Source organism: Mugil cephalus, chromosome 10, assembly GCF_022458985.1.
Source record: "Mugil cephalus isolate CIBA_MC_2020 chromosome 10, CIBA_Mcephalus_1.1, whole genome shotgun sequence".
Lineage (NCBI taxonomy): Eukaryota > Metazoa > Chordata > Actinopteri > Mugiliformes > Mugilidae > Mugil > Mugil cephalus.
Genome location: NC_061779.1, coordinates 6,040,444 through 6,053,386, shown reverse-complemented (window position 1 = coordinate 6,053,386; position 12,943 = coordinate 6,040,444). Strand labels below are relative to the sequence as shown.

Here is a 12,943-nt window from a genome sequence, read left to right as displayed (position 1 = left end):
ACATTGTGGTGGTGGTATTCGGGTCGGCGGTGCCTTCTGAACATGAGGTCTTCGGCAGCGGGATCAATGGACTATGTGCGCTTGATGGGACCCAGAGGGAGTGTGTCATGAGAAGTGCTTTGGAGAAGTGGTTCATAGGACCACACTAGGTCTCTGCCCGGCTCCAGACTCTGCGGGCAGACACACTATGTTGGCGTTTACAAGGAAACACCATGACTACAAGATCCACACCACTTTTGTTATGCAACTGGCCAAACATCCACATCACCTTGGACACCGTTTGCCAACTACTTTTGTATGCTAATTCTGTACATTTTGTTTTTTGATTACACTGCTTATTTTGATTTTACTTTAATTTAATCTCACTTTATTTATCTTTCTTGTGGTTTTTATAAGTTTTTACTTTTATGTGCAATGAAGCTGTGGTGACAGAGTCATTTCTCTTGTGAATTGTTAAAGTCTGTCTAAGTCTAAATACTTTTTACTTTTTTTTGGACGCGTAGCCTACCGTGTGCTCCCACACAAACATTTTAGCTGTGCTGCCAAAAACAGATCAATTCAATTTTTTTTTTTTTTTTTAGATATTCATAATTTTCTGGGTGGCGGCACAGACGCCCAACACCATATGTAAGGAACCAAGTCAGTCGGCAATGCGGGTAACAGTAACTCCGAAATAAGAAGGGTTTTATTTACCTAAAGTATAGAATAACAAAAGCTTTCAAATTAAAATAAGGACTGGGCCCATTAAAGAGGTCAAATTAACAAAACTGTACAAAAAGTCAACTGAACAGACTAACAGAAGACCCTGGGTAGCTACTCTGGTTTTAGACTTAGACAGACTTTAATGATCCACGAGGGAAACTACTTTGTCACCATAGGTTTGTTGCACATAAAAGTAAACACTCAGTGTCCAGGGTGATGTGGTCGTTTGGCCAGTTGCATAGCAACAGCGGCATGGGTCGTGCTATCGCATGGCGTTTCCTTGTCCTTGTCGCTGAGAGAGGGAAGAAAACGCCAACGGAGTGTGTCAACTAAGGCCGGGTGATTCTGGGAATTTGGATAGCGATCCGATACCAAGCACATACTGGGCTAGTATCGCCGATTCCGATCTCGATACTTTTTCTTGAAACGTCATGATCATTGAGTAACTTCGTAATTTTGCCTTTAATTAGTTGATTATGATCATGATAAAATTCGGACAAATACTGAGACATTTGGATTTTCTTAACTAATTACATAGAAAACAAATTAACGATATAAAATTTAAATAATTCCCCTTTTACTACATACAATTGTTTTAGCCGTCAGCTGAGAGAGCTGTGTGCAGCCCAGCACGAAAGGCGAAATAGAGGACAGGCTGATATTGTGTGTCTGAATCACCTGAGTCCTATGAGTTTATGTGTATTCATGAGCGCCTTGTTCTAAGGTTTTTCAGTCCTTCAGAACCGAACGCATCTTCAGCGATCTGTTGAAGTACGCACGTGTTTTTTGAATTACCGTGACTCACTCAAACAATAGTTTGCATAATTGATAAAATTGCATACGATTATTTTAGGAAAAAAGTAATTAGTACAATATAAGAAAAAGGAACAATGTAACAAAAATATAAATAAAACAATGCCAGCAACACAACAACAATGGAAAACAGTTATTCAGAAAAAGTAATAGTAAAGTTGAGCAACTAAGTAAACAAAAGCAACAATGTGATAATATAAAATTTACAAAATAAAAATGACTAAACAAATAATTAGGAAAATGTTGATCATTAATTTTCCACCACAGAAGTGAGTCTGTATCCCGTCTAATTGTCTTCTCTTCAAGTACCGACGCATTTCAATAAGGCATCACTATCAGCTGTGATATACTGCTGTGATGCTAGGATTATGGTGTCAAACTCTGTTCATAATCACCGTTTACTACAGGTGGGGAAGTAGAAGCTCCTGCCGCTATCAGACTTGGTCATTAGCTGCGCTCACATGAACTTTGTGACGAGTAATTTGCTGGACGTACAGACGAGAAACTATAACAAATGTATCGATCCCATGCCGCCCTGTATCGATACTATCGATATTTGGGATCGACATCAGACGGCACCGTCGACCCGAACCTCTTTCTCCGCTCCACCACCTCCAATCTGACAGTCACTCCGCAGCACTTGTTCTGAAGTTCAGCGGGGATCGCAGGCCTCACTCTGGGCAGCTCAGGGGACACAGGGGCTGCTCCGCCGAACGCCACAGGCAAAAACAAAAAGTCCAGAAAAAAAAAAAATAAAACTGCCCAAAAAGACAAAACCAACCAAAAACCATTTTGACTGGTTCAGGCCCAAAAAAAAAAAAAAAAAAAAAAAAAAAACAAGTCAGACAAAAACAGCCAACAACACACTAATAAAGCCCCAAAAAGGTTACATCACAGAGCTACTGGCCACATGCAGAAACTCTTTCAGGCTAAATTGACCCTAGGTGTGAGCGCCAGTGTGAACGGTTGTCTGGGTGTACCCCGCCTCTCACCCAATGACAGCTGGGACAGGTACCAGCAACCCTTACTTGTCCATGCTTGCATAGGTACCCTGCTATGAAGTGTTAGAATAGTCATGAAAGCCTCCTGATGTGTGATTCAAAAATATTTAGCGTTTAAGGGATGCTCTCCACAAGATGGGGTCAACATAAACACAGGTTGATAGGTTTACTTTTTTATTCATTATAATAAACTCCAAATGAGAAGACCTTTAGAGGATACTTGTTTTTATTTATTTATTTATGTACAGAATATAGTCGGAGACAAATCATTTAAAGGAGATTCCTCATCAAGTAGTTCAATAGTTGACAGTCTTGGCTGGCTTAGTCACATCCAGGTCAGCTTCCAGGTTACGGAAGCGGCGATGGCGACGCAGAATCTCAATTGCCTTTTGTTCTACGGTGGAAGCTGTGATGCCGAGATCCTCCAGACCGGGAAGTCCTGGGTACTTCATGTCCGTTGTGTGAAACTGGAAAATAAAAGCACGGTTCAGGACTGTTGCTACGGTGTTGGTGGCAGATGATTCACAGCTGGTGGTACAAAGCTCCGTTCTATTGAATTCTTGGTTGTCTTACCCTTTCCACTTTGTCTGGGGTTACCCATGGCTCAAATGGGGTCTTTGAAAAAATCTGGGCAGCCAGCCTGAAAGCAAGTGTAGGCATTGGTTTATTATTGGCAAACCAATGACTCTTGATACAGTGTTATTGTAAAAGTAGTGTTCATAGCTGTAAAAGTTAATGATAAATAACCTAATTACTATAAACTTTGATGTCATTTGTTAAGCATCTTATCAACTCTAATCATCTTATCAATAGTGGTGCAAAGATTCATCCACCGATGAATCGATTTATTTTCCTACGATCCAACTACACCGATCTGTGCTCGGCAAGTTGGCTATTATCGATTTAAAAGGTAATCAATCAATTCTATCGATACTAGGAAATAACGCATTGGATTAAGCACGTCAGAGGATCCGCTTAGAGTATTTACTTGAGAAACACTGTAAAACTGGGCACACAAAATGTACGAATTAGTTTTATATACCGAAAACAACGTTATACAAATATGCGTTAGCTTAGAGGTTTATTATTGGTTTATTACTGGTAATAAACAGATAATAAACAGACACAAAAACAGACATGTGGTGTTTAACTTCAAGGCCATAATAACTTCGTTCTTAAAGTTATAAACCGAAAAATAACTAAAAATAACTAAAACGTTAATGAATTCAGTCAGTGAATCGTTTCGGATCGTATCGTTCTAAATGAACCAAAACCTTGAATCATATCAGCAACCACGAATCGTGAATCGAATCGAATGGTTAAAACGAATCGTTACACTTATCGCCTACTTATCAACTCCAATCAGTGAGTCACACGTGTTGCTATATTTCTCATGTGGGCACTGAGTTCACACACGTTAGCCGCAGCAACAATTTAAAGACTGAGCAAACACAAGGTGTACACTTGGAAATATTTCAGACATCTGTTTTTGTGCCAAGGTTCTTATATGCATTAGAGCTTGAGGACATCAAATGGGAGGAGGAGTGTTTTTTGCTTACAGGTAGAATACCCGAGGCGCAGGGTAGGGCACAAAAGGCCTGTGTGCCACCCCGTAAATGTACTCCACCAGGTCATGAAGGAGGTACCGGTTGGGACTAGACAAGAGAAACACACACAAAAAAAAAAAGTCATCAACATTTTCTATTGTGCAATACAACACGCTGGCAAAGTTTTCATAAATACGATTCACTCATCCTTCGACGCTTTTCTTCAAATTCAAACTGAATGGACCACGTGTGCAAGAGTGTAACACCTTCTTCAGTGCGCATGCTTGCAAAAAAGTAATCAACACAATGCATATATATTTAAGCAATCAATACCTGACTGTCAAATTAAATTAATTCAAGTGTGATTCAAAAGGAGGAGACAGATGAGTTGAGAGTAAAGGAAGCCATCTATGTCAAATGAAAGACTGAGCTAAAATCTGCCATAAATTTACAATACAATCTTAACTTCTGTCCCCAAGAAGTTTCAATCCCATTCTCACCGTGAGGCCAGATTCTGTCATTACCCCTAGAAATGCACAAACTTAAATATCGCAATAAAAAACTGGTCATGGAAACACCTACATTTCGAAAAAACGTCTCAAATATCTAAAGCTAACACTTTTACGCTCTCATGAGGCGGTTTTTCAGACCTGTTGATATGAGTGTATCGCAAAAGTGCAATTCCCCGTCATGTGACCAGTTCATTTTAAGTCAATCTTCCTCAAAGTGTAGTGTCACGTGACGAGAATTTAGGAGAATTGCGAGATATCGCGAGACGAGGCTTTATGACAGTTACAGCTCATTTGCAAAACACCTTAAAACAGAAACACCTACAAACAACAAGTGTTCAATACAATTCTTAATGACAGGTTAAGCATTCAACCGTTAATAGAAATTTGTGGCACCGGTTGGTGGTTCTTACAGAAACAAGCTGGGCAAGTTTTCTGATGGATGCCACCCACAAACTTTTCTATTTAAACCTTAACTGTCAAATCAAATAACCTGCACAACCTCAGAACAATAGGATAAAACGCTCAAAAGCTTCTTTACTCTTTCACATTTTGACTTAGCAGCACATTTTACAGATAATAAGGCTCAACATTTCTTAGCAAATGAACAATACCTTAATAAAGGTATCTTTCCCTACCTTGATCCGTCTCATTCATCTTTTCGTCAGCTTTCTCAGTTGTCTGTTTCTCTCCACACATCACGGTCTCTCTTTCTCTTTCTACCGTCTTTTCACGTGCATGTTGCCTCTAACTCGCTCGTCTGTCTGTCTGCGATGTTCGAATGAATGCACAGACTTGACTGGCTGAGCGTTATCAAGTAGATTCAGGGGTCAGGAGACATAAAACATAAACTGAAAATTTTAGAAAAGTATCTCCTATTCCTATGTTGTCCACTAGGGGCGCACTGCTTTTATTACTATTTATTTATAGGTGACGCTGGTTACGTATTTTTCGTGCGCCGTTATCCTTTTTATAGCTTTCTGGGTGGCGTGGAAGACAACAACATTTAGTTTAGATTTAAACCTGTAAAAGTAAAACACTGAATTACAACTCATTGTGCAGTCATGAAAGGTCTACAAACATTTCATTTTTTTTTTTGTTAAGTTTGTATGACAGAATTGTATCTTGGGAAATAAAATGGAACGTGACTTTCAGTGCTCAGTGCCAACAGCTATTTAATTTTATTTCATTATTATCATTATTTTTCGGCTTACTGTGTTGTTTTTTTTTTAATTTAAACTCTTTGTAAACTGATTCTTGGGGTAAATAGGCAGATTATATAAGATTCTTCTTCTTTCTGCTCCATTTCATTCACATTTGGGATCATTTGTTTTTATATTAAATTGTTTCGTTTTAATCTATGAATGAAATAAAAAATAAAACTAAATAAATAAACTAAATCTTGCATTCATAATGCGCCTTTCTCTTTGTTGCTTCCCAAAATGCTCCAGTGACAAATGTGACACGATTTATTTTACCCTCACGCTTCGGCATGTTGTCCATATACTGGGGACCAAACCACTAAGCCTCTAGTTCTCTCTACTGATACATTTCAGCATTTGCATTTTTTTTTTGTTTTTTGTTAATAAGGAGACCACCTACCCAACAAGTGCATACGTCTTCCCATTAGCGTCTGGGTCTCTGACAGCATTGATGATGGCCTTGGCCACATCCACCACCTGAGGAAGAAAGAGGAGGTTTAGTTCATTTGATGCACAGTTACTGTACATCCAGCGAGTTAGTGAGGTTAATATTAAAGAGACATTACTGGACAACGTTTACCAAAAGAATGGTAAATCAAAAAACACAATTACGTTTCAATGGGGATGGGACTTAAAAACAGGTTGAACTTTTCATTTTCTTTGCATTGTTTTGTGAAGATTAACAGTCAGGAGTGATACCATCCAGCCCAAGCTCCAGGCTCTGTGTGGGTGTGTGCATCGGCTTAAAAAAAATGTGTAAAAATGTGTGTTCTCTATCAACAACTTACATGTACAGGCTGCTTCACTGTATCCTTTCCCAGAGAAATAAGAGGAACAGCGTTTCCAAACCAGCGCATGTCTGAAAAAAACAAAACAAAAACATGTTCACTGCCTACTGTTAGCATCAAGAGACATTTTGAAAACTGAAGTGATAAAAAGAAGCATGTAGAAGCCACTACAGGTGAATAAGATACAAGTTTTAACTAATAGATATCACCATTAAACTCCTCCTGTTTACTTACATAGATACAATATTTTTTGTATTACAAGTTCTCTGTGAATTTAGATTTAAACATACAAATGAGGAGTTATCTGCTTTAAATATGTGCTATTTTGCATACATTTCCAGAACAAATCTGAATAATGGCTGAAGCAAGGTTCAAATTCTTGTTACATTTTGTTAACATATTGTATTTCAAGGTATTTATTTACAGAGGGAATTTTGTATATCTCTTTTTATCATTCATTCATTAAATCACAAAATACTGTCAACAGTCCACAAAAATAAAATTTTGCCATATTTTTAGCAGTTAAGTGTTGTATAAATCAGGGTCCGAATGATATATGAAGAATCCCCTCTGTAAATACCTGCAGAGTGTAGTTAGGAACACATCCGGAAAGTTTGGTCTGTGTAAGTGTTACTGAAGTGGAGATTTCTGGCTCAGAGTAGCAGAAAAACTCATTCTGAGAAAACAGTCTTCAGAGTTTTACATTGCAAAATCATGGATATTTTTATTGGAAACCACTATGAACCAAATCTACTTAAAATAACCTCAAAACATATCATATAATCAAATCAACAAATATAATATCAAAATATCAGATTAAATTTTCAATTCAAGTGTGAAACATGAATGATGATCCATTGCTGATCGTCTCCACCTTCGTCTCCTTTTACAATTTACAGCCGGATGTGTTTTCTTCTTCATGTGTTTTTTCTTTGACGTTTCTTCCTAATTTCAGCTGTAATTTTCTTCTTAGAGAAGACCTCACAACATCTTTAAACGTCCCTCGTCCCTCACAGAACGTGACGCTTCTGAACGAATCAAGTCGTCAGAAATCGACACCAACCAATGAGGCCTCAAGTTTAGCTTACGATCGGCCTTTCTACTTTCACGATTGGCTGCCAGTACAAAGGATATGACCGTATTTGAATCCGACAGACTTTCGCAGGAGAAAAAGAGCTTCACAACGGTACCACATATGCCAGGGCAGAGACAAGGCTCATAGTGCTATGCTCCGGTTTGGAAGGCTGACTTTTAGCAAATTTAAGGAGTGAATTAGAGGTGTGTGTTTTTCCTGCTGTGCACAGCCACAATAATCTTAAAAAGACAGAACAAAAAGTACATGGGTGTAACACATTCCTACCAAAAACAACAACCCTTCGCGTCAGGGTTGGGCTCCATTTTAAATCGTCTTGATCTGAACTGACTTCCTTTCATTAGGTCGGGTGAGGTGAGGGATAGATCTGAATGAACTGGTACACAAGCAAATCTTTTGGCACGGAAATTCTATATGTGTTCTGACATTGAGAAAATTGTCCTTTTCAAAGCCTGTTGTAGCCCGCTGTATACTGCCCACTTGTGGTGAAGTTTAACAAATTACGGGTGGCTTACAACGATGCACTTTGAATGCTGCTGAAACTCCTGAGGCGGACGAGTGCCAGGACGCTGTTTGTACATAGTGGTGTTCCCACCTTAGAGGCTGTTCTTAGAAATATTATGTATAGTTTCATGGCCCGGTTGAAGAACTCAAAAAATGTAATTATTAAGGCTCTAGCCGTGTTTAGTGAGAGGCGCTGGAGAGAGTGTCTTTTAGACACTGATGTTTTTATTCTTTTTAATTCATTCATTCATTATTTTTGCAGTACTCTTTTTTTTTCATATGGACTGATGCTTGGACACTGTTTTGCCAACTATTTTTGTAAATTTGTTCATAATGGTAATTTTTTTGTTTATTTTACCAAATAATAATTATTTTTATTTTACTTTATTTTAATCTAATCTCATTTTATCTTTCTTGTGTTTTTTTTTAAGAGTGTTTACTTTTATGTGCAACAAAGCTACTGTGACAAAGTAATTACCTTGTGGATCATAATAAAAAAAATGTATTTATTGATTGACAACTGATATGTATGAGGATATGTGCACCTGTGCTGCTCATAAAGATATGTATAGCCACAGCAGAAGCATGATAACCATCACTATTCTATTATTACCATAGTTAGAACTGCACCTAAGGTTTATAGTTTAGTTTATTATTTATGAGCCCTTTAGCACCAATAGATCAGACGGCAACAACTGAGGAAGAGGCAGACCAGTGAAACAGCAGGATACAAACAACATCCTTACTTGCGTAATAGTTGAAGAATCTGTCCTCTCTCCCAAACATTTCAGAGGGCTTCATGATGATTGCGTCGGGGAACTCATCTCTCACTGCTTGCTCTCCTACAGCCTATGGTAGAAAAAAAAATGATTTTAATATTATTTATCTCTACTGTTTCATACAGCCAACACTCACTGTATGTGCACAGTAAATACACTAGAACCAAATATTCAGACACTATAATCTGACAGAGAGGGAGATGAAACAGCCCTCTACCTTGTTCCTGAGATATTTGGACGTGCTGCGTATATCAGCGTTGAGGTGGGACATGTGGATGAGCTTTGTGATGCCGGCTTCTCTGGCTGTCTTGGCAATATGTTGAGGGATGTTGACGAAGACATCCTCAAAGCGATAGTTTCTTCACCAAAAAAAAAGGGTGAAAAGGTAAGTACCTCATAAAGCTCCACGTGGGTAACACAACATCAAAAAAAAATCGGTGTACCTTGTCTCCCACTCTCTGCCCACCAGGTTGATGACGACATTAGAGTTCTCAATAGCCCGTTTGATGGAGTCTTTGTTCCTAGCATCCCACTCCTTTAGGAAAATAAAGAACAAAGAGGTGGTTGTAAATATACAAATGCCTGCATTTAGAACCTGGCTCCTCAGTTTGGCCCCGCAACCAATTATATTCCAACTGTATAATATTTCCCCCCTACCAGCATGCTTGGAATCTGCATTCGCTCTCATTGAATATTATTTATTGGTGCACTTCCACTCCTGACCACAGAATAACATTGTGATACATTGATGGTTGGGTGGCGCTGTTGAGCTCGTGCCAGCTCAAAGCCTGTGAGGTGAAGAAGACCAGCAGCAACTAGTGGGAGGATGTAGATGGAGCATGTCAGAAGTCTGTATGATTACTGGGGCATGTTTTGTTACTTCTTTTGTTACTTCTACTGTCCACTACTGTTACTACTGTCAATGGCACTAAATGTCTGTTTTATCTATCTGATGATATAGGCCCAAGGCCTAGTAATGTTCTATGTCTGTCTTGAAATATTTCAGTGTGCTTCAATTATTTTTCTTACTTAAATAAACCAGATAGATGTTAAGTAATTTTTTGAAGTAGCCCAGTGTCATTTATTTTTCAAAATAAATAGTTAATAGTGTTTATTTTGCACATGCATTCTATATATACCCATATTTAATTTACTGCTAAATTAACATTTTCGCCCCTGGATTCAATTTCGGCCCCTCTGCTGGGAAGAATTTGGGCTCCCCTGGGTTAAAACACGGAACATTTCTACGAGATCAGTGCATCTCACCATAAAAATGACTTGACCGAGATCACCCATGGGCCTGAGGTACATGATGTCATACTGATCACAGCGGTGAGGGATTACAATCTGAGAGCCAATCCGACCTGAGAATAAGGAAATCCAATGTTGAGATACTGCAAGTACATGCAGATCATACACTCAAGGCACGGGGTTTTTTTTTTTTTTTGCCATTTTCCATCTTACCCAGCCTGTTGACCACGTATCGGCCCAGGAAACCCGTGGCACCAAACACAGTGGCTGCTATTCCACTGAACGAGGAGCGTCCTCCTTTCCCTTTGGGGACGACGGCATGGTGCAGCTTCCTCTGCTGAACTGTGATGACAGATGCGGCGGATAACACAGCAGGGGAGCAGCTGCCTATTGAGGAGAGGAGCATCAAAGGGCAAGATTGTTGCACCTGATCCAAATAGCCTCATAATAATAGAGGTAAAAATGTTCAGATTTCAATGGGCAATTGTATGGCAAAGAGATGCGCTATGAACGCTTTAATCCTCCTGACAATACAAATGAAAACCACTTGAGCAAACAGCTACACACTTTTTTTTACATTGTTAAAACTTACAATGCGCCACTGTTTATTTAGGTGTCTGGCTTGTACCACTTCCTCGAAATTGCTGTTTTTTGTTCTACCAACAAGATTTCCAGTAAATGTCTGACGTCTTTTAACACTTTTCCTGTCATACTGCCTAAGCAGCATACATGACCTAGATACACATTAACCCCGAATTCTGAACATCTTCCCACAAAGAAAAAAATTATATCTCCACTTTTTTTCCAACATGGCCGGGGTACCGACGAGTAAGAGTTTAATTAAAGAAGTTCTTGCAACAATATAATCTCCAAGATGGATGTTGTTCGAGGTTGAATTTAAATTCCAGTCATCTTCAGAAATATTACCACCTAGAACTCTTTCTCATTCCTGTTTAACATATGAGGTTGTGTTACCTCTTCTCTCCATTAGGTGGCCATATTTTGTAGATATTGTTCTATATTTGTTTGAGCTGCAGATTCCACTTAATACTCCTGATTATCCCATTTTTCATCCAAATTGTTTTAACTCTTTCTCAAAAAGTCCCTTATTTGCAGATATCTGTAGTAATCTTGGTGATTTAGTTGATATTTTTAGTTTAATCTCTTGGACACTTTTCCAAGTTCCCATTTTTTATAAAGTCGTACACATCTTTATTTTTTATTATGCACACTTAAAAAAAAAAGCTGTGGAAAATTGCTGCATTGCATAATAAAGTGGTTAAACCATGGAGCAATGCTGACTCTTACATCGAAAACTAAATTTGCTGATTTAATCCAGCTCTAAATCAAACTTCATGACTGTTAAAATGTTCGGGTTACATCCAAACAGGCTTAGAAAGGTAGTAATTCCACTTCATGATGCAGGATGTGGTTTATGATACTAATCCCAGCACATTGACATACAACATGAACATGTGTTGCCACAACACAATCCAATTTAATAGAAGCACAAACCACAGCATCCAAGATGGAAACACAGTTGCATCAACAGCTCAGTTAATTTAATCATCACACCATAACCTTCACGAAGCTAACATTTAATGAAGGATTACTGCATTAAAATGCATTATTTGTTCTTAGTAAACCTGATGAAGTGACAAGTAGTGTTATATTTCCACACGTCATTTTCTTTTCTTTTTTATTCGCAAACGCAGCAAGTCCTGCACAACACAAGCTACAGCTGCTCAAATATGCGGGAAAGGGGACAAACTTAACAAATTAGGCTTAATTTATTAACACCAAAAGTGATGCGGGCACTTAAAATGTTTTCTTAAAGGATGATATTGAACGTCTAAACGTCTGCTAGCAGCGGTTCATTAGCCGAGCCTGTTAGCAAGGTCACTCGAGCCGGAGCGTGAGGTCTGAACGTGCGACTGTGTTGTGATGGCATACGTGTAAAGATTTGCTATATTCACATGTAAGACGTGTGTCCGTACGTGTTCTGGAAACTGTGGTAACGTTACTCACTTGAAATCTTTGGAAGGACACTCGCAGGACGGCTAACCAACGCTAGGGCCGCCATCTTCCCGTCTACTGGGGATGTGCGCATCGATCCAGAAAGGTCGATACTTCCGATCTAGGCGGATGTTATTTTGAATCGAACGTCGCAGCAAAATATCGATACAAACAAGAACTAGTAATGCTTTTATGATGCGGAATCTGTAATTAATTAAAAATAAATAAATAAATAAAAGTAAGTAAAAAGCGTGAGAGACAGACCTCTACGATAGAAGCACTTCAGAGAGGCAGGCAGGCAATATCCAGTCATACAGTTAAAATATATCACAGTGCCCGTACATGTAGATCATGTTAACATGCTGTTGTTTCTCAGCAAAACATATAAATGGCAAATGAGAAAAAAATGTAGAATGTGAACTATGTTGTTCTGTCAAGTTCTGACCTGAAGACCACTCTGTCTGGTCGAGGAAAAAAATATTATATTGATGTCAGAGAGACTGGTTTTCATTTTTGTTTGAGAGATTTTTTTTTTAAAAAAAATGTGATTTGCACAAATTATCTTTAGTTACTCTATCTGGTAGCTTTTTAAATTCTTGCACTGAGGTATAAAATACATTTTTCATAATTACATTCCCAAATGCTCATTGTAAAAATCGTTATTTTCATATAAAAGTAGACGTCTAAATGTATCGATATCTGTTTCGGTATCGGGATATTAGCCTGGGTATTACTTAG

The 12,943-nt window shown here is 38.5% G+C and overlaps 1 protein-coding gene across 1 annotated transcript; it reads right to left on the bottom strand.

Moving 5' to 3' along the window:
- Window positions 1–2,724: 2,724 nt before the first annotated feature.
- ndufa9a (NADH:ubiquinone oxidoreductase subunit A9a) lies at window positions 2,725–12,371 on the bottom strand. The gene is made up of 11 exons (XM_047597178.1): window positions 12,218–12,371; window positions 10,403–10,576; window positions 10,205–10,302; window positions 9,382–9,473; window positions 9,156–9,297; window positions 8,906–9,008; window positions 6,563–6,633; window positions 6,175–6,251; window positions 4,076–4,171; window positions 3,090–3,156; window positions 2,725–2,983 (listed from the first exon to the last, which is right to left on the bottom strand). The coding sequence occupies exons 1-11, from the start codon at window positions 12,297–12,299 to the stop codon at window positions 2,813–2,815; spliced, it is 1,173 nt and encodes a 390-aa protein (XP_047453134.1). The 5' UTR covers window positions 12,300–12,371; the 3' UTR covers window positions 2,725–2,812.
- Window positions 12,372–12,943: the final 572 nt, after the last annotated feature.